The sequence below is a fragment of the Acanthochromis polyacanthus genome, chromosome 23 (assembly GCF_021347895.1).
Source record: "Acanthochromis polyacanthus isolate Apoly-LR-REF ecotype Palm Island chromosome 23, KAUST_Apoly_ChrSc, whole genome shotgun sequence".
In the NCBI taxonomy this organism is placed as follows: domain Eukaryota; kingdom Metazoa; phylum Chordata; class Actinopteri; family Pomacentridae; genus Acanthochromis; species Acanthochromis polyacanthus.
The window spans coordinates 12,166,210-12,188,169 of NC_067135.1; the positions used below are offsets into that span (position 1 = coordinate 12,166,210).

Genomic DNA, 21,960 nt, shown 5'->3' on the forward strand with positions numbered 1-21,960 from the left:
CTGATAGTGTTCAGTTCTGGTTGTGTCGGTCTGTTTCTACTTCACTTGTATATTCTAAGGGACAGGAAAGTAACTGTATTATTTTCACCCACCTCTATGTACTTCAAGGGCCTGTAACTCTAAGTTTATTTTAAAAATCAGTACCATAGCAAACAAACTTTTTAAAAACAAAACAGCTGATTGTGAAGAAATCATGTAGGAACTTTTTAAAGTCTTGTTTGATCTTCTTTATTGAGTGACCCCACACTGCTATAGATGAAGCCGCTGACAAACTGGGTTGCTATTGTAGCTCCGCCAGCGAAGAAGGAGCCACAAAAATTGGATTTCACATGTAAGTGGGATGAGTATTGACAGCAGCCGCCTCACCCACATGCCTGATTGTCACGTCAACAAAAAGTGGAATGGTAACATCAATGCCATGAGTTGCACACTGGGCAGCGTAATTGGCTTTCCCAGCTACAGTTGTGTATTCTGGGTTCTTTGATTGGACTTTCTGTCAAAATAAAAAGCCCACAGAACCCTAAATAAATAGGTGCTTTAATACAGCGTGTCAGACTTGGAGGGTGATTGTGTCCGTCTATTTTTCCTGCTGCTGCACCAGCGTTCATATGCGGGACGGATAAACACGAGCGTTGGCAGTCATTAAAGCTTCTCAAATGTTTTCTTACCTCCAGCTGAGGTGGCCCTGTGGGACTCCAGTGGCACCGCTGACTGAGACAGCGCTCGCTGATTTGCTGATTAACATTATCAAGCATTAATAACGTCTCATTTTCTTTCATTAGGGGCTTCTCAGCTGTATTTTGCTGCCTCTGCAGCCTGGCAGTGTTTGATCAAAGCAGCATGTAGAATATCACCCTCTACGCTAATTGGTGAAGATGAGACGTGCTGGCAGCGGGAAGGGACTGCTGGGTAATTGCTGGCATTGGCTGGATCCAGCTGTAAGGTCTGTAGTCGAAGCTCTGAGGACTGTTCTCCTCCTGAAGCAAAAAGAAAAGAGTCAGATCTCTGCATAAACTTAAATGGACTGATGAAGTGGCAGCAGCAAAGATAAATATGGTTGTTTAACAAACCAAAGGCCATAGTTATTAGAGACAGTGAGGCAAGGATGTTTTCATGCAGTGTTTATGGCTTATTGTGCCTTTACAGAAGCAACTTACTGTGTAGGTGTTTGGTGTCTATTAATAGACGCTGCATGTAGATGGTGAGTGGATTTCATCACGTCCTGATAATCTGCTGACATTTGTCTTGAGTGCTGTAGAACACATGTGGATAATTTCCTCACAGTTAGAACACGTAGCTCTGTTTAACTGCTGAAACAAGACTCTCTGAATGCAGATTTTCAGCTTGAGAGGATGATTTCCGATCCGACAATTATCCCAAATGAAGAAGAAAAGTAAAGTCTGCAAACCGGTGTTTTCAGTTTTCAAGCCTCAAAGTTTGTGAATACATTGTTTTTGGCAACACTCTAATTTGCATTTTTAGAGTTTTTAAACAGTTTGTAACAGATATTAAATGTGTTTCTCAGCCTTGAAAATTCAATCTACCCTCTGTACTTATGGAGAAAAATGCGAGATAAAGACAGTGGAATATAAAAAGTTCAAAATTTCTTTCTGTGCACTTTGAAGGCTGGTGACTCAACACTGTCATTTGCATTTTTGAATTTTTAAGCAGTTTCTTTTAACAGGTCTTAAATGTGTTTTTCTGCCCTGAAAATGTCCTGTGTCTGTCTGATGTCCTTGAGGAAGACAAACGGAACAATTAACACAGATTTAAAAGTTTTAAATTTCGACCCATTCTGTCTTGTTTGAGGGCCTCAACACTGTCATTTGCATCATAAATGCTTGATTATTTGTTTCCAGCCTTTTTAGTTGAAAACACCACAACTTTTAAATCAAAACTGATTCACTCAATAAGGAACAGATTGTCTTTCACTTTGAAACAGCTTCATTCCATCTTAAAAACTTTGGTGCTGCAACAGAACCATTTGTTTAAGAAGATGGAAAGCAGCAAAGTGTGGAAAATCTGCTTCCTGAAGAGGTCATCGTGTTTGAAACCAGCAGATGCTCACGGAAACACCTCAGGTTTTTTTTAAGCATATTTATGTGGATTTGTAAAACGGTAATGGAGCATTTGCGTCTGACAGCTGGCACACAAGATACAAGAGACAAACTGAAAAATGACTCACCGGCTCTTTGCTTTATTTAGTACTTTTGGAGTCCAGATTTTTTTTTCTGTCTTGCACCAGATTGTCAGTCTATTTGAGTTTTTTCTTTATCCAGCCAATAGTCGGAAGCCTGTTTTTTTTTTTTTTTTTTGGGGGGGGGGGTTTGAATGAGATCCCTGAACAAGCTCTAGATATTGCTGAAATAATCTCATCATAGGGTGCTTCTCTATTAGAAGGCCAGAGAAAGTAAAATTTTCCTGGGCGATAAAGTTTTTGCTGTCTGTATCGATCAATAGATGTTTTGTCAATACAAATAAGGAAAGTGGGGACATCAAGGTCTGATGTCTGCATTTTTTATGTTTAGATATGTGAATAAACTCTGTCCGGAGGTCATTAAGCATCACGTTCATCTTTTTCTAGCTAAAGAACAAACTGTGCTCTCTGCTTGCCTACATGAACGTCGTCTCAGTGATGCCTTCCCAGCTAGTCTACAATACATTTTCTGACATGCATAAGGAAAATACAGGCTTTTATCTTTGGAGCTTGTTGAGACTCAGTAGGCTATGTCCTGCCTTCTCCACACCACATTTCAGACAGTGTCCTACCAGAGCTTTACATCAAAGTTTCTGGCCGCCTGCGTAACATTAGGGAACGGTTTGGATGTAGGAATGCAATTTTTTGTCTTTATGCATTGCAGAGCTACTCAGTTGTGAAGCATATGTCGAATTGGGACTGCTTGCAACTCAAATAGTTTATCGAAAAGTTTTTTTTTAGCATGCAACCATGTGTTTAATTTAGTAGCGGAAATGCATCTTTTGGATTACATTACAGACTGTCACCTGTGAACTGTAATAAATAGGCTAAAGTGGTTAAATTCAACATTTTTTGTCTTAATTATTCTATATTTATTACAACACAGAGACATTATATTGTGATAGATGAGCTCAGGTAAACTACGATATAACTGAATGTAGTACAATTTTAGGTTTTCATGCATCCTGAGCAACTCATCTTTGACCCTGAACTCATTTTTGGCACCTTGGGCACTACTAAGGTTGGTTAATATCACCTGAAATACACTGAGACTATAATAAATGTATTATTTCATTTATTATTTTGTTATTTTCTTCCTTATAATTGCTCATTTTGGATGTGTTGGACTGTCATTTATATTATTAATGCTTAAGCCACTGAAGATTAACCGGTGATTTCTCAGATTACTCTGAGTTGATTGAACTCCTGATTTGACATGACTAATGTTGTTTAATTATATGAAATCCTGACAGTTTATCACAAATGGTGATATGAGTAAATTAAGGTCTCTAGGAGATTTATTCTGCAGTTTATTGGCCTCGATCGTCACGTCAGAGTCCCCAACTTTAAGTGTCCATCTGTCCCTGCTGTGACCTTTTATGTGACAGCTGCTCGATTTTTGTTCCTCGGCGGCGGCGAGGATGTTTTCTGATTTTCTTCCGTCCTGCAATATCTCAGCAGCGCCTGGAGGGAGTTTCTTCGAGTTTGGCACGAACGGAATGGTTAGATTTTGATGGTCAAAAGTCACTGAGCTCTCACAAAGCATGTTTTTATCTGAGAATTAATACACTAATTATGTCCAATATTTTACAAAAAAATGTCCAACAAAATGATGGCTTTGACTACCTATGAGCCTCATAACTTCATCAGTACAGCAGACTGACGTGAAGTTTCCAGGAATGAAAAATACTTTTCAGGTCTGTTAAAAACTGCAATCAAATCAATTTTCCATCCACTGCAGGTACCAAAATCTAAGGACAACGTCTTATTTTTGCTCATTACTTCACTGGCAGCTTCGATGTTTGATTTTTTTTTTTTTTTTCAGTTTTCTGATTATTCAAAAAGCCTTCCTCTATAACCAACTTTGGGCATCAGTATTATAGGATGTATCACAGTTTCAACAGTAAACCTGCAGCAGCTTAATATCTATGACATAGAGTCATAGAAACAATTGGTGCCCTGGATGTGTTTCTATTTTCTGACAGTTCACCAAAGAAAACTCTAAAAAGTGCATTTTTAGTAAACTACCAAACTACCAAATCAGCATGTGTGATTGGTGGTTGGGCAGAGCAAGTTATAGCACATAAAAGGTCTATTTTTAACCACATTTGATACCAGGATCGCCTTCTAGACATGATTCATCCTGTGTCAGAAAGATATTTTAATACGGGCTGATTTTAATACTTGCAAATGTAGCTCATGGTTTATATAACATTTTGGACTAGTCACGTTGATCAAACAAGTATTCATTGCTTCTTTGAGAGTCTTTAAATTCTTCATGGCTTCATTACATATTTTAAAGTTACTGTATATTAGAAATCATTTTATTCTGAAGGGGTCAGCTCCAAGGATCTGATTGATTTTTCATGAAAATCATTAGCTGTATGGTTTGTCTTTCCTAAAACGTGGAGACAGGTGTTCATTGACTTCATTGCTTTATAATGGTATAAACTGTCAGATCTTCTAAAGTTAATAGAAACAGATGAAATTCGGCACGCCTGCCACTTTGTAATCAGTGAATAGTTTTGTCAAAGTCAGGCTGGTTTGTCAGCCTCGCTGCAGTCGGACGTCTGGATCAGTCCAGCCTGTTTGTGAGAGTCGGCAGTGACCAGCATGCCGAAATGACAGATTGACAAAACGCCAGCCACTATGCACTCCTCCATTTGCTCTATGAATAACCGAGCTTTAGGAGGCATGACTCGACCGGGGTAATGTATGCATTAAAACTCTTGCAAAGAAATCACAGGATCCGCTAGCGTTGGGAACAGTGGGTTGCCATAGAAATTACAAGTGCTGGAGTTTCCCCTAGCAACAGAGGATTGAAAATAGACTGAATCTTGTCCAGCAGGGCCATGGCTCTAGGCTAAAAGACTGGATTTTTTTCTTGTTGTTGTGATTGTTTATGTGCTTATTTGATTGTAGTGACTGTTTTACCAGTTAGGTGTAAGAATGTGGGGCGTCTAGTGAGGTTGAGTTCATAGTTTTACTACAAGTTGTGCATCAGCGACTCACCATTGTGGAAGTTGTGCAACGCTGCATGGAGAGAGTATACCCAGGCCCTGTGTCAGCACCTCTCATAATGTCCCTCAGCTGCATTGCCAGTTAAATTGGAATCACTGACATTTCTAGGCCAGCGATATGGGTCATTTGTATTTGCTGCAAAGTCGCAACATCTATTTGTTAGACATCTGCCACCGCTGGCAGTTGTGACACAAACTTTTCATCCATGGAAGCAGTCACTTAAAGAGCGGATTAAGTTCTGTTGCAGTGGTAAGCCTGTAGAGGACAGTTGTTAGATGTTTGCAGTGTGGCGCTCTGTGTTATTGATACTCCGGTTTACAGATTGTTCACTCATTCATGCTTTTTCTTTCATGGACCAAAGCTGGCAATGGGAAGGATTTGGCTTCACAACCAGAGCAAATATAGTTTTGAGTTTGACCAGATTGTGTTGACAATACTTTGCGGATGACAGTAATTTGCAGATGTTTATTTTATTCTCTATTGTTAGCTGTAGGACTGCATGCTTTCAACAACACTGGCATTGTGAGATTTTGTTTTTCTGCGATATAAAAGAATACACACATTTTCACCTAGAAGACCTAAATAACTCCATTTAGTAAAAAGTAATCTTCCACAATAATTGGGATGATTTTTTAAGTATCAAAAAAAAAATCCTTTGATCCTTTGGACACCATTCACTGACCTTCATATAAATGGTCAGACCAATTAGTCCTGTTGCCTCATGTTGTGGCAACAACTTCAAGATTCTGCTGACTTGATTTTGGTCAATATCATCCTTTCTGTAGGTGAATGTTTTTGGGGGGTTTTGTATTGTCTTGCTGGAAAACAAATTATCTCCCAACTGTCAGCTCTTTTACACATTGTTGTTGACACCAGGTTGTCCTCCAAGATTTCTCTAAACTTTGCTGCATTGTTTTACCCTCTACCTTTACAAGCCTTCCAGGATCTACTGCTGAGAACCATCCACATATCATGATGCTGCCACCACCATGCTTCACATCATGATGCTGCCACCACCATGTTTCACATGATGCTGCCACCACCATGTTTCACATGATGCTGCCACCACCATGCTTCACATCATGATGCTGCCACTACCATGCTTCACATCATGATGCTGCCACTACCATGCTTCACATCATGATGCTGCCACCACCATGCTTCACATCATGATGCTGCCACTACCATGCTTCACATCATGATGCTGCCACTACCATGCTTCACATCATGATGCTGCCACTACCATGCTTCACATCATGATGCTGCCACTACCATGCTTCACATCATGATGCTGCCACTACCATGCTTCACATCATGATGCTGCCACCACCATGCTTCACATCATGATACTGCCACTACCATGCTTCACAGTGGGACTGGTGTATTTCTGATAATATATTGTTTTTTGTCTCTGCCAAACATCATGTCTCGTCTGATGGCTTCTGTCTTCAAGGTGTAATTCTATCCAGATGTACTGATTCACCAGTGTCTAGACCTTCCAAATACACAAGTCTTTATACTACAATCACTGAGACACATTCACTGCTCTCAGATGATCTCCATTTCACTAACTGTATGACTTCTAGAACCAGTTGGCTGCACCTGTGTTGAATTAGGCAAGTCACTTATTATACATTTTATATTTTTAATTAATTGACAATATTTTGTGGAAATCTAATTTCACTTTGGCATGAAAGAGTAATTTTTGTTGTAAATTGTAGTTAGAAAAGTCATAATAAATTGACCACGATTTAATGTTTTAAAGCAATGAAAGAGGAAATCTTCCAGGCAGAGTGAATACTTTATACAGGCACTGATATCACACATATTTTTCTTGTAGATAAATGGTGGAAAATGAGAACCACGCAGGTTTGATTTTTTTATCAAACAGCAAAAATAGTTGTAGCACGGTGTGACTGAGTAAATTATACTTCACATTGCCCTTCCTGTGATCTGACTATTGCAGACATTGCAATGGTTTTGACTGGCAGTTTCACAAAAGCATCTCAGGCTGCAACTAATGATTATTTTCATTTTTGATTAATCTGTTAAATTAATGTTTCTTTTGTCTATAAAATGCCATTGTGAAAAATGCATATTTGTTCATAGCCAGAAGTAAAATTTTACTTAGTTTTGTCTCTTCAGGATTTCATGTCCATGAAATAGTAATGAGTTGTAGCAACAAAGTAGAGAGTTTAGCATTTGATAAATGTCTGAAAACGCAGGTGTTTGCATGAATTCATGGATAGCCTGAAGGTTGTATGCCTGTTTTGGCACTGCATGATGCACTGCTTTACAAAACCAACTTCAGTGTCTCTGGTTTTGTAATGACTAAAATTCATCAACCACCCTCCGTTGGAAGAGATATTGATTTGTTGCCACAACACAATTCCTTCACTGGCTGTGATTCTGTGTCCTGACTGTTAAAATGCATGTTCTGAAGTGTTACTCTCTCTGTAAGCATGTTAAATACAGCTATAAGCAGACTGATAAGAGGCTCTTTCTGCTATTACTACACTCAATTAATTTAGTTATTCTTGGAAAAGCTGGCTGAGCTAAAGAGCCTTTTCTTGCGCTGCCACAGTTAATGAGAGCCTGTCAGGAAAAACATACAATCTAATGATGCCTGCCGTCAGCGCCTTATGCTAATGACATGCTGAGTGTGAATAAAGCGTGACTTGAGTAATGAATGCATCACTCGTCCAGGGTTCCTCTGGGTAAACTGCACAGGTGTGTCAGTTATGGATGTGTGTATGATGCAATTAAAGCGTTTTATAGCGGCAGTCGTTGCTGTGGAGGTGTAAGCAACTTACAGCAAACTTGTTGACATAATTGGAGATCATAAAACATTCTGCTGCTGGATATTTTTCCTTTTCTTTATCAGTGTCAGGGAGCAGGACGGTATGAATTCAGCTCCCAGCTCAGGCAGCCTGTGATGGGGAGTTTCACGCTGTCAGCCAGCGGTCACGATCCGCTGGAGAACAGGAGCCGCTCGCCTGCGCCTGGACAACCGCACTTGACAGACATCATCTCTTCTGATCTCAGATCAGAGCGCTTCGTGTTACTGCCTCTCAGTGGCTGGCAGGCACTTTACTCTCTCAGCCAGAGTGGAGAACATTTTACGAGCACTAAACTCAACCTTTCTGTCATTATAGTGCTTGATCCTGCTCTGATTAACGCTGAGCAGAAGGAAAACAGCCAGTATTTGTTCATCACGTGGACTTCCGCATGTAATGATGGAGGCTGCTTGTCTTTCTCACATTTTTAACACCTAGTTTGTTTCTGTTCACAGAAACCACCAATGAACCTTTTAAATTCTGTAAAATCTTATTATTTCAAAGCCACATTGGACTAAAAAATGTTTTTAAATTGAATGAAGTTTGGATTAATGAGAGTTATTTCGAGCTTATTGATGCTGTCAGGACTGTAAAAAGATTCTGAATTAAGCTGAATTAATGGGGTCATTATTAGAGGTCAAATTAATGAGATTTTATTGTAGTTGAAAAAGTGCAAATTAACACTGATAGATTCTTGTGTTTCAAACAGTTGTATTCTAGTATATGTCTACAAGGTCTTATCAGATGAAAGAAAAGTCAGCTTTCCCCTGAGCCTTCCTGGAAAAAGGCTCAGGATAAGTTTCTGTACTGGAATCTACTTAACATTAATAATATTAATATTAATATTAATAACAAGAGCTTTATTTATATAGAATCTACTGAACACAGGCCAGTAAAGGGAGGCTGCTCAGGAAGACCAGTGAGCAAGAGAAATAATAAAAGCATTACAAATTAAAGCAAAAGAACAAGCAGAATAAAAGAAAATAGAGGGCAAAACCATAAAAAAAACTTGGGTAAAAATATTAATAATAGTAATACTGACAATAATAGTAAATACATAAATAAATAAAGGAAAAAGAGAATAAAATTACACACAATACTACATTTATGCAATTACCAGCATTAATAAATCGGCGCATCCTACCAAAATAACATTGCAACTTTTAAGGTTTTATCAGAATCAGTAAATTGGATTTTTTATCTTGAAACCCTGTCTTTAATTCATTGGTGGTAATAAGTCTCTTGAATTAAATGATTAGTGTACGAAAAGCAGCATTTAAATCGTAACTCAAGGTCAATAACATAGCTTTGTGTTGCTGTTTTTTTTAAAAAAGTTTTGTGATGAAAATAAATACAAAATACGGTAACACCAATAGCTACCAATCAAACATTAAAAACACCAAAATGTCATATCAAATGAAAGAAAAAGAATAAGTGGAATTCATGAAAATAGAGATAAGATCAGGGGTAATGCTATAAATAAATATAATAATAATGATAGTCAATAGAAAAGCTGGCCTGCAGCTAGCTATTAAGGTGGAAGTTAAAATTTGGACACCCACAGGATTATATGTACATAATGAAATATATGGGACTGAATGTCAGAAATGGCTGCTCTTTTATGAAAAGTCACCCTGTTGCTGGACACGAAGTCTGACTTTGATGTTTACATTTTATCTGCTAGAAGTAGCTCCATAAAACCAGCTCAGTTAATGTAAAACATTTTGCTGTGAGACACTGACAGGCAGTAACATTCGGGGGTAAACAGGTCAGCTGCAGGAAACCTTCCACTCGTGACAGGATGACAGAATGTCAACCAGTAATTAGCACTGAAAACAAAGCTGTGACACGTTATTAAAGCCACACAAATGACTTGTCATCCTGAAGAACATAAATACAAGCAGACGTGTCAAGGACCTTGTTTTCCAGACTGTAACTTACATTAATCACTATGATTAGCTCATTAGGATTGAGATTTGGCTGCAGATTTACGGTCGTCGACTTTGAGAAGTGTGTGCTGTTTTGCTGCTTTTTCCACTTCTGGGCCGGTTATTCCCACAACTGACTGCTAACTTGTAATCGATGAATCTTGACAGATGATCCCACATTCCTGCAGCGGAATGAAGTGCAGCACCTTTTAAAGAATGTTTTGTTTCTCGTTTAATAAAATAAAGTCACCTCGGTGACCTTGTCTCCGAGGCAAAGAGCTTGATTGATCACTCTGCAGCTGATTCAGTCTCTGAATTCCTGTTTCCAAGGGTATCATCGCAAAAGTTGCAATGGACAAAAGTCATCTTTGACCCTTGTTTTACATTACAGTCTTTTAATTTTTCGTTTCTGCTGATGTTGAATTCCAATGTGATACCATTTTACAGAAAATTGCTGTTATATTAGAAAATTATTTTGATTGAGTGAAAATGATAAATCATATTATTTACTTGCTATTTTGCAAACGCTACCCCTAAAAAAATAGCCAAAAATATAAAATCTGTAGTTTACAAATGGCATTTCTTTCATTTACAACCTTTGACTGTAAAATTACATATTTTTACAGCATGTAAATCAGAATAATAATCATTATTTCTCATAGTTTTTAATTTTTTTTAAACAAACGTTTTAAAAATTACAGTTTACTTGAAAAGTCACAAAAAATCTCAATGGAAAGAAACGTGCCAGAACTATAAAAAATTGCCTTTTAGTTTATTTTTACTATGTTTACATCAGCTAAAAATATTATTATTTTGAAAAGATTTTCTGCTATTTTATAACATGTTTCCTTAAATTACAGATAATATCTGGTAAAAAATAAAAGTATTCATTTACATGTTAGTACTAAAAAACCTGGGTGAAATGGTAAATAATAACCAGTGGACTGTAATTTATTCTTTTACGTTGCCTAACTGCAAATTTATACCTTTGTCTTACAGTATTTAAATAAGCAAAAAAACACAAGAAATATTAATATAAAACAGTTTTACAAATACGTCAATAATGTACCTTTTTTGTTTCTTTTTTTTGCAATTACAGATTTTCATTATTTTATTAAATTACAGATAATAACCAATAAAATCATTTTTATAAAAGTATTATTTTACAATGGTGTTATAAAGAAACAGGTCAAATCTGTATTTTTCATAATGCTTGTCTATGAAATGACACCATTTTTACTGTATTTGAATTAGCTAAAGATCTAATTAACTTACAGTTATTGGCATTATCCTAAAGAAAAAATCTAAATATTCAGGACCAAAAATTGTAAATAATTGGTGATGAAAAATATTAAAACCACTGAAAAAACACACTTGCTACATTACAGATAACTAGTAAAATCCCCGAAAGAAAGTATTAATTTATATATTATTGTAAAAATAACAGGCCAGAACTGTAAAAGTAAATAATATCCACATCAAAAATCTTTATTTATACAAATGAACAATGGATGTGTTGGTGCTTTTATAATATGCGACCATGAAATTACACTTTTTTTTTTACTGTATTTCATCAGCTAAAAAATGCAGTTTTTTTTACAGATACTTCCTGCTATTTTCACAATTTTTTAAATTTTTTAATGTATTCTGGCATCCTTGCAGCCAAATTTTCGCAGTGTTTCTGTGCATAATTTTTTATTTTACTTTTTAACACAGTGTATGTGAAAACCTACTTTGCAACAAAATAGATATTAATTCAAAATCTTAAAAAGCCTGAAGCTGATGTTGTCTGTTTCAGGCTGAGACGCTGCATAACAAATAGTGGGGTCTCAGATCAAAAATAAAGAGCTAAAACTGAGCATGAATGTTTTTTTAAATCACCAAATGTGGATATTTCTGATATTTCATTCCTGCCATGCTTTCACCTTTTGTTCCGCTTTTAAAACATTGTAAAATGATACAGCCCAGAATCATTTCAGTGGCGCTTCAGTGGAGGTAATACCCAGACTGAATGTGTGATTATTATCCGTGACACTAAATCTGCTGTGTTTGGTTCCAGATCACCCAGGAGCAGTTCATCCTCGCCTCCCAGTCCCTGCACCTCCAGCGGCCGGGCTGCGACCCAGTTTACCCAGTGGGGCTGTACGGATGGAGGAAAAGATGCCTGTACTTCTTCCTGCTGCTGCTGCTGGCCACCATGATAGTTAACCTGGCCCTCACCGTCTGGATCATAAAGGTCATGAACTTCTCAGTGGTGAGTTACAAATACAGCCGGTGGACCAGGAAGTCACAGCTGCTGCTCTTTAAAGTGAAAGGCAGCCTCATTTTTGATTTTGTGGACTTAATGAAAAAACAATAACTGTGCCATAAACAGAAATTTGGGCAATCTACAGGGGAGAAAGGCAAAAATAACCCCCATGTGAAAACAAAGGAGCTGCAAGAAGGTTGAGCTGACAGTAGTGGTGGAGAATTATCCCACTGTGTTGATGCACAAACAGTCATCAGTAAAAATACTAATCTGTGACCCTATAATAATAATAATAATAATAACTTCTTTGCAAAGATGCAACAAAAACTAAAATACTAAAGTTAAGTGAGTGTTTTATAAACACATCTAAGATACAGCTGATAGTTAAGACCTCCAGTGTGTTTTGTGTCTAATTGTGATTATTTTGTGTCTATCTGTGGTTGTTTATTTTTTTGTCTCTGGTTGTTTTTTTGTCTCTTTGTGGTTGTTTGTGTCTACTTGGGGTTGTTTTTGTCTCTACTTGAGGTTGTTTTGTGTCTGTCTGTGGTTGTTTTGTGTCTCTCTGTGCTTGTTTTGTGTCTCTTTGTGGTTGTTTTTTGTGTATTTGTGGTTGTTTTGTGTCTCTCTGTGGTTGTTTTGTGTCTCTCTGTGGTTGTTTTGTGTCTCTCTGTGGTTGTTTTGTGTCTCTTTGTGGTTGTTTTGTGTGTATTTGTGGTTATTTTGCATCTATTTGAAGTTGTTTTACGTCTCTTTGAGGTTGTTTTTTGCATCTTTGTGGTTGTTTAATGCCACTTCAAGGTTCTCCTTTTTTTAGGCTGTTTAATGTCTCTGAGGTTGTTTTGCGTCTATTTTAAGTTGAGATTGTTTTGTGTTTCTATGTCCCCAAAATTTATGCAGGAGAGTAAAAAAAGTGTGAAAAATAACTTAAATTTGTGATTTAAAGAGGCAGAACAAACAATTTCCAGAAGTAGGGTTTGATTCTGACTCCTTTAGTGTGGAAAGTAATGAAAACACTTTGGATGTTTTACTGTATCTCAGGTCAAGGATGGCATTGTTGACTTTCCAGCATGTAGGTTAAGTGTGGGTCTTTGTTTTGGTTTCATTCTTTACTTTCATTTTAATACAAAGCCTGAGTGGAAGAATTTATGATTTATGTGTTGCAGCATCTTCCATGTTTGTTTTTCTCATTTGGATGTTATAAGAATTAAAAAAGACTTGGCAGAAGGCCGAGCCAAAACAAAACAATTTCATCTCAAACAGGCAGATGCTGCAAGCTCCCGTGACATTTTCAGGGACAAGGCACACAAATTAGCATTTTGTGGGCCATCTCCGGACGTATCCCCCCTCTGTGACGGCAGCATCTCCCCACTGTTGGTATCACTCCTCGACCCTTTTGCCTCCCATCAATCTGCGTCACCAGCAAAAGACCTTATCAGTGCTGCTGGTGTCGCTTCAGAAAATCGCTGCTCCCAATCTCTCAGGACTCGGCAAGACTCCATAAGAAGACAAAATACGCCCGTTTCATTGGTAGAGTAGCAGGTTTAGAGCAGCCAGTGTTTGTACCGGTATAAGAGCATTGTTGTCTCGTTAATTAAGTTCCGTTCTGGTATATTTACTCTGACATGGAACGTTTTGGAGTTATGTGACGATCGTCATTGGTTTGTCTGTCTGTTAGCAGGATTACTCAAATATGGATTTACATGAAATTTTCAGGGAAGATCAGCAATGACACAAGGAGTGGGTGATTAGATTTTGGCAGTGATACGGCTTATAGTCTGATTCCACGGATTTGTTCAAGATTGCACTTAGTGACAGTTCTGTATTTTTACATGGATTTGTTGGTAAACGATGACACCTTGTAAAATTACAGATGTTGTCACACCAAAAATTAATTATTAAAATAACTAAATGAACATTTCTGTCTGTGTACTCACCGAATTTCATGGCAGGTCTGAAAACACATCCATCCATCCATCATCTATACGCCGCTTAATCCTCATTAGGGTTGCAGGGGGTTGGAGCCTATCTGACTGACTGAGGGTAAAGGCAGGGGAGACATCTGGACAGGTCACCAGTCTATCACAGGGCTACACATAGAGACAAATAAACACATTCACATTCACAGCAATGAACAATTTAGAATTATCAGTTAACCTCAGTATGTTTTTGGAGTGTGGAAGGAAGAAGGAGTACCTGGAGAAAATCCACGCATGCACAGGAAGAACATGCAAACTCCATGCAGAAAGATCCTTAGAAGGCTGGGATGTGAACCAGGGATCTGAAAACACATGAAATTCTTAAAATTCAGCCAAATATATTGTACTTTCTTATGAAATACCACCATAGTTTGAACATTTTTCACAATTTTGTCTGTGTACTCACCTGATTTCATGGCTGTTAAAGAATTAAATGGCTTCTCAGGTAAGATGTTCTTTTTTTAGGGTGAAAATATAAAATTTCCCAGGTCTAAAAACAAAGAAGAATCTCAAAATGCAGCCGAGAATGTTTTGTAGAACTTAATTTTGTGTTCCAAATAATAAATGAATAAACTGTGAACAAAATCTGAGATGAGCAACATGTTTGCTGAATTTGAAACATACTGACCCAGCTTTGAGTGTGTTAGATTGTAAATAATGACCCCTGTAATATGAATACTGCTCCTGTTCTCATGATTATACCATTTATTTTTCTGTCTCGTGCTGTTTTATTTTCCTGTTGAAGTACTATCATTACAATGAACCACTGCAGTTATCACCACAATGCTCACTTCAACACTAAACCAACTTATGCAAATCTCCATTTCCATAAATCTTATAAATTCCGTTGTCATTTCCATGCATCTTTTCAACATTCACGGTCGTGTCGGCCTGGGTCTGCTCAGTCTGCCTCTCGCTGCATGCAGCCTGTCACCTCGGTGTCATGTCCGACTTCCTTGCTGTCACTCAGCGCAGCTGCCCGTCCAGATCGTGCTCGACATAATGCAGTTCAGCGGCAGCAGGATTTAATTTTTGATGCATTTCAGGAAGCTGAAGTCCTTTGAATCAAATCAGAATCATGATTGTGTTTCAGGACGGGATGGGAAACCTCCAGCTGAACCAGGACGGGATTCGCCTGGAGGGAATCAGCGAGTTCCTGCTGCCTCTGTATGTGAATGAGATCCAGTCCAGGAGGGTAAGTTGCTCGCATGTACTTTTTCTCACCAACTTCAAGTTTCCTGCTGATCGATACACTGACACTGATGAACTAGAAATAAGTACCATTGACCGTGAAAGGCTCCTGGGGAGAAGGATCTCTCCAGACAAACTGCTATCGATCCTCCAGCGTTGAGGACTTATGATCAAATCATTAACAACAAACTTTCCCGTGAGCTTGGACTTGATAATACTTTGATGTTTGGTTATATTTGTGCTTGGATAAGAGAGATTACTCTTTCCTTTCTACCTCTGCTTCTTCATTTCCGGTTGTCCTCCAACACTGTGCTATCAGGGCCTCCCATCGGCAGGAGATGGGTAATGGGCTCCTTCTCAGCTCCTCTAAGGCCACATACAACCTACAGGAGATTACAGATGATTACAGGGGGACCACAGTCTCCCTCGATTTCCAATCAAGCCCACGCGATAAATTTTCCCACTTGCCCTTCCTCCCCTTCCCCTTTCTCCCCTTTGATGTTTAGTAGATTAACCAACACAGCTCCAGTGTAAAGTTGATCCAAATTTCCTTCTCCCACACGAATCGCATACACTCAGTCGGATCATCCCCTTTTTCAGTGATTAGGCATGCTGCAGAAAGCAATTTCAAGCACTGGAAGCTGGGGTTCCATGTAAATTTGATTTTTGAGGGACGTCGACGGAGCAAGTGGCTCGATAGTGGCTCCAATTTGCAACACCAGATTGAGAAACAACTTGAAATTGCCCACTCTCGCGCTTTGATGTTCTGGTTGGAGCTAAATGTTGATTTAAATATAACACTTGTGCACTTAGCGACGAAAAACACCTCGAGGCCACAGCTTTTGCCCGAGCTGAACGTCGGACAAAGCTAGTATTTCTTTTCCCCGGTGCAATACCACCTGCAGACATTTTTACTGTCTTGTTTTACAGACGTTGCTGTGCAGCCACCCTCTTATCTACTGGCACCAGAGATATTTGCAGGACAAAAATCTCTGCGGGTCACTCGATATTTCTCACCTGAGGAAATATGTCGAGCACTGAGAGAGCAGGAGGATTATGGTTATGAAGTTTACACAACTGTGCACAGTGCTGCCCTTCAGTCAGATAACCACCACTGATCAATACGCCATTCAATAAGCCATTACCACAAACAGCAGTGTAGGTATCTTAAAGTTAAACGTAGGTTTTCTGAACTCACAGAAGCTGTATTTCTATTTTTCGTGGATCAATCGGCGTTCTTTGATCAATAACTGAGGCTGTATCTCTGAACACCATGTGGAAGTACTTGCTCAGTGTTTTTGCAGTATCTCTAAGGCTCAATAGCCCCTTAAATCAGCGTGTTGTGAAATGAAAGCTGCTAACTTTACAGAAAATAAAACAACACAGCTCAGGTCTTTTTGCTGTTAGTCTGCACGTTACTTTTTGACCTACAGGCGCTTTTGAAGGTCAGTTTTCCCCCCGGAAGCCACACTTGGCTCCATTCGAGTGCAGTTCAGTTCCATTTTTCAATTTTATTTATCAGAGCACATGCAATTTCATGGAGGTGATTGTCAACAAACACACTTAGCACAAATAGAAAAAAATGAAAAGTCAGTGTTAATCATAAAAGCAGATGCTATAAGCTGACAATGTGTGTGGAACTGGTGATACACATTCATAAGCCAGTGAAAACTGCTACATATGTCCTGAGCACACAATTTCAGTCACACTTCTTTAAGATTATAGGCCTACTTATTTATTTGGCATTTTAAAAATTATATATATTGAAGATTGAAAAATGGTAAATAATTTTCAGTGTTTTGTATATTTACAGATAAATATTAAGCAAAATGACAGGAAAAAGGTATTAATTTAAATGTTGACTATAAAAAACAAAAGGCCAAGAAAGAAAGTACATAATATCCACATTGATCTGTATTTTTATAGTAGTATTTAAAAAATGTGCAGCCATATAATCACACGTTTAACTGTATTTACATCAGCAAAAATATTATTTTACTGTTATTGCCATTTGAAAGAAAAACATGTAATTAAAGATTGAAAAATGTAAATAATTTTATTTTTGTTATTAATTTATAGATAATATCAAGCAAAATCACGGGGAAAAAAGCATTAATTTCAACAAACAAAAAAAAATGCTCAAGCTGTAAATAATGTTCACATTAAAATCTGTATTTTACAAATAGTACTTTTTTAAAGAATATGTAACCATGAAATATCACTGTTTTGCTGTATTTTAATCAGTTAAAAATATCTTTATTTTACAGATATTTGCCAGTATTTTCACAGTTTTTACAGTATTGTACAATTTGTAAGTATTTTTTTTAAGTATTTTTTGGTTGGATAAAGTATTGTTTTGGATCTGCTCGCTGATTTTTTTAGGTTATATGTCAGTGTTGACTTCACAGTTTGTTCTGTGCCAAGTGGTAAAAAAAAACAGACAATACTCACAGACTATATCCTCTGGTTTTCATATACTATTCTGTACTTCATGTCCTGTGATTGTAAATGCAGGCTTCAGGGCTTTGATGCTGTTGCTTCACATTTCCTGCTTGCTGTTTGAACTCCAAACCTCTGATTTGGTAGCAGTATGTCTTTGAGAGGTAAAATATCGGAGTCAATTTATAACAATTGAAATTTTGAGTTCATTGTTGCTTTGTACAGCTCAAATTGTGTATTTTATGCTGCTCTCCTGCTTGAGGTTTGAAGAGTAAATTGGACTGCTGACGTCCGATATTATCATTGTTTTAATATGTGCGACTAACTTTAGCCTCCCAGCGCTGAGCTGTCTGTCAAAGCTGACAGCTAGATGGATAGATGGAATATTCTCTATATTATTTTTTCCTGCCCTGAGGCGTGGTACAGTGCTTGTCTGTCAGTCCATCCATCCAACCATCTGTCCTTCAGCTTCTACAGAAAGTACAGCACCTGCAAACTTCGCTATGCAAGAACCATTAAAATAATGCCATAAGTCGCCCGTAATATCAACAGTTTGTGATGCAGTTTACGCTTGAAATCCCGAGCAGATGATTGCCACAGCGGAGCACCAATTACACCTGTGAAAGTCTCAATGCGACCGCGTGATTTCAGGCATGAAAAAGCAGAGCGACTCTCAAAAGTTTCACTCATCTGAAAGCAACAGAGCAGCTGTAATATCAGGCTTTAAAAAAAAAAAAAGAAAAAAGTTTTACCAGCCAGACGATCGCTGCAATCATATTTTCAAGTGTTTGTGAAGCCAAACGGTTTGAGCAGGCGTTTCTCACCACTCACACTTTTCCTAACATAGAACATAGATCATATAATGCTCGTCGAAACCCAAATTTCTTGTTTCTGTTGGAGACAGATCTTGATTTATATCTACATTTATTTTTCTTATATATATTTAGAATTTAATAGCTTTGATAAAACGGTAATGGACATTTATTGTCTACTTATTTATTACTCTTTAAACATTAAAGCTAATAAGTGAATCTAGACAAGAATAAATTAGCCAATACATTAAACAGTGTAGTTAACAAAAATTCAATAAAACCTGTGTTTATCAAAACAACACATTTGTTCCATGTCGTATTCTAATCTATAAATGCTCTTAAAGGATTTATTGTTGTATTAAAATCACCCAAAGATCTTTTCTGTGAGCATTTTGTGTTGGAGGCAGATGCTGAATGTTTTGGTTTTGTAGCTTTGCTGAAATGATAATGGACATTTATTCATAAAACTGTAAAACTGTTTGCTAAAACGGATATTTTTTTCAACAAATCATGTTAGTAGACAGCTACAATATATTTTTAAGTTTAAGAGTTAAAAAAAAGATTCAGTACACAAGATTCTTCATTTCAAAGGTCGTACTGCATCCTTTACTACATTGTTCTGATTCCCGGTAGATTTTCCGCAACCATCTGAAGTGAGGGCACAAAGGAGACCGACGTTGGGTTTCGTCATTTATCTTGAGTTTCTCCCGTTTTGCACATGCATTAGACGAATAACGTCTGCTGCTGCTCGATATGGACAAACTGGTCAAATTAGATTTGATGAGCAGCAATGATGTATTTTTAGTCCACTTTAATTAGGTTTTTTTCTGTGTTTTTGTAAATTGATGTATTTAAGTGAATTCCAATTATGGGGCCATTAAGTAACAAGTATTTGTTATTTATGTGAAGAACTACAGAAGCTGATTTCACGATTTCTACAGTGTCTGCGTATCCAGTCCTGCATTTCTAGATGTAAATAATTGTTGCTGCAGCTGAACTGAAGCCAAAGCAGAGGTCAAATCATCCACAATACATGCAGATTATAACAAGGCCTGCAATAAGTTTAAATTGTAATGTTTGTTTAAGTGGAGCGGTTTGTCAACACCTCATACAGCAAACAGGACGCTGTGATTGCTTTTTAAAATTGACTCTGAAAGTGCGTCTTTGCTTTGAATTTAAAAATGAACCAAACCGGCTGCCTGGAAAAACAGTGTGGAATGAGGCAACACAGTGCCCAGACACAGTTAATCAAATCTCTGCTGTTCACACTGTTGGCTCGCGTTATCGTCTCCGGGGAGCCCGACTGATCTATAAATAGCAGCAGATGCAGGTGTATCTATATTGGAGCGAAACTTCTACTTCACTCAGTCTCACCTACTTGCATTTGATAAGCATGAGAGAGACGATGGAGAGCATCATTTCTGCAAAAAAGGCGGCTTAAACCATCCACTTGTTAAACTCTCACGGCTTAAACTGCAGCTCTGCTTTAAAAGTCTATACATTCTCCAGCTTGATCCACTTTGATGAAGGAACTTTTTAATATTAAAAACTGTTAAATGTGCAACTGCAAACTGCTGCCTGCCTGCAAGATTTGATATTTGAATAAGGAAATTAAACCGTAATAAGCATCCCCGTTCAACGTTTTTTTTCTTCATTATATTTACTTGTTCGGCTCAGTATGCAAATTATCTTCCAGCACAACAATCAAATATAATTAAAATTTAAATATATTTATGCAAATACTCGGTTAGGATTACAGTTAAACCCCTGAGTGGTGCTCTTTGTTTATGTTTAAAACAACTGCATTTTATTTTACACTCTCTCGCACACAGATAGTAGCATCATATGAGGTTTTTTTTTTTGTGAGTGTGTCATTGAAGCGGCGTGTCGTAGCTCTCGGCTGTGATGTTATTCATTGTATGCAGGGAAGCATCCTTTGCCTTACAGCAGCCTTGGTAATTTTTCAATCTGACGGCGCCCGGTGCACCTACAACAACAGGCTCCATTTGTGTGCATTCACTCTGATCTGCACTTGACCTTCCTCAACAGGCAGAGCAACTAAAAAAGCCTTCTATGTGATCCCAGGAAAGTATTGAGAAGAGCTACTCAGCCCCAGAGGAAGCAGTTTAAGACCTATAGAATGTTTAGAAGGAATACTTCATATCAAAACCTCACATTTCTTCTCCTTGTATTCATTTATGAGAAGCTTTTATACTGGAAACGAGCAGTCAGGGAATGAAAATGAACCACTGATGAAACTTTAAACTTCAGACTTTAAATGACATAATATAAGTTGTAATATGACACCACTGGTTCTCTGCTACACAGTTTTGAGATTTTTTTGCTTTGCTTTGCTTTTTCTTTTTTTGTTTTGTCGGTTTTTCTCTTTTTCTGGTGTGTATGTACTGTATGTGTTCTATTTTAGATTATTTTTATACACTCGTTCCGTATGTCTGTTCATTTACAAAATTGTTTGCAATGTACATTTGTAAGGAATTGTGTATCTGCTGACTTCTATAGGGAATAAAAAGAGAATTAAAAAAAGACAGTCAAAAGAGGATGGAAACAGAGACAGGGGAAGGAAGTTAAAACACAAGCAACGCACAAAATCGTGTTCATCTGCAGGTTGTGTTAGAAGCTAGCTGATAAGCTGTGCACAGGGAAGCTTCCAGTCTCCAATCAGTTAGTGTGAAAACAATTAAATAAGGTGTTCTAATGTCAGATTTAGCTGATTTGAAAGCAAGAATGAGTTTTAAAGAAAATGATCTGGAACGTTGCCAAACAGACTTGTTGTGTCTTGATGTATTCCCTCCATCATGAGCTGATGTTACAGATAATTGTGGACAACTGCAGTACAACAGTCAAAGCTTTTTCAACATGCACACTCTGACACACAAATGCTCCATCATTCAAATGTCAAACAGCCATAAACTTTGCAAAACTGCCAGAAAGCTGAACAGGTCTATAGTTAACATGTTTGCAGTGGAGAACAGGACACTCCTACGCTTGTCAGTTATAAAAAAAACACATCCTTAGCCGCCCTGCCTCTCTCCTCAAACTGTGTCTACACTTCATTACTCATCTTTGGATAATTTACTTTTAATTTGTTCCATTTTTGTCTTAATGTCACTTAATTCAGTGGTTAATATCCAGTGGAAGATCGGCTCTGGAACCAACTTTGAACAGACTCAATTACATTCACACTGATCTCAATGAGACAAGGCAGTGACTCTGTCTAATGGCTGCTGAGTGTGGGGTTTTAAAGGATGATTCCTGTTTAATAATCTGATATATTCATTTAATTCCTTCCT

At 37.7% G+C, this 21,960-nt stretch overlaps 1 protein-coding gene and 1 long non-coding RNA gene across 3 annotated transcripts in view; one reads left to right on the forward strand and one right to left on the reverse strand.

Annotated features, from left to right (window-relative positions):
* Window positions 1–21,960, forward strand: part of LOC110949529 (zeta-sarcoglycan-like) — a 43,739-nt gene that overhangs the window by 4,114 nt on the left and 17,665 nt on the right. Inside the window, exons 2-3 of the mRNA XM_022191639.2 lie at window positions 12,043–12,237; window positions 15,301–15,402. Coding sequence (XP_022047331.1) covers window positions 12,043–12,237; window positions 15,301–15,402 — 297 coding nt within the window. The remainder of the gene's footprint in view (window positions 1–12,042; window positions 12,238–15,300; window positions 15,403–21,960) is intronic.
* LOC127532284 (uncharacterized) lies at window positions 213–17,233 on the reverse strand. Of its 2 annotated transcripts, XR_007939652.1 has the most exons (6): window positions 15,673–17,233; window positions 14,614–14,697; window positions 14,425–14,509; window positions 14,166–14,318; window positions 1,158–1,252; window positions 213–977 (listed from the first exon to the last, which is right to left on the reverse strand). It is a non-coding gene; the product is annotated as an uncharacterized LOC127532284 (long non-coding RNA). The 2 variants fall into 2 exon arrangements; XR_007939651.1 differs by lacking the exon at window positions 15,673–17,233 and having other exon boundaries at window positions 14,614–15,292.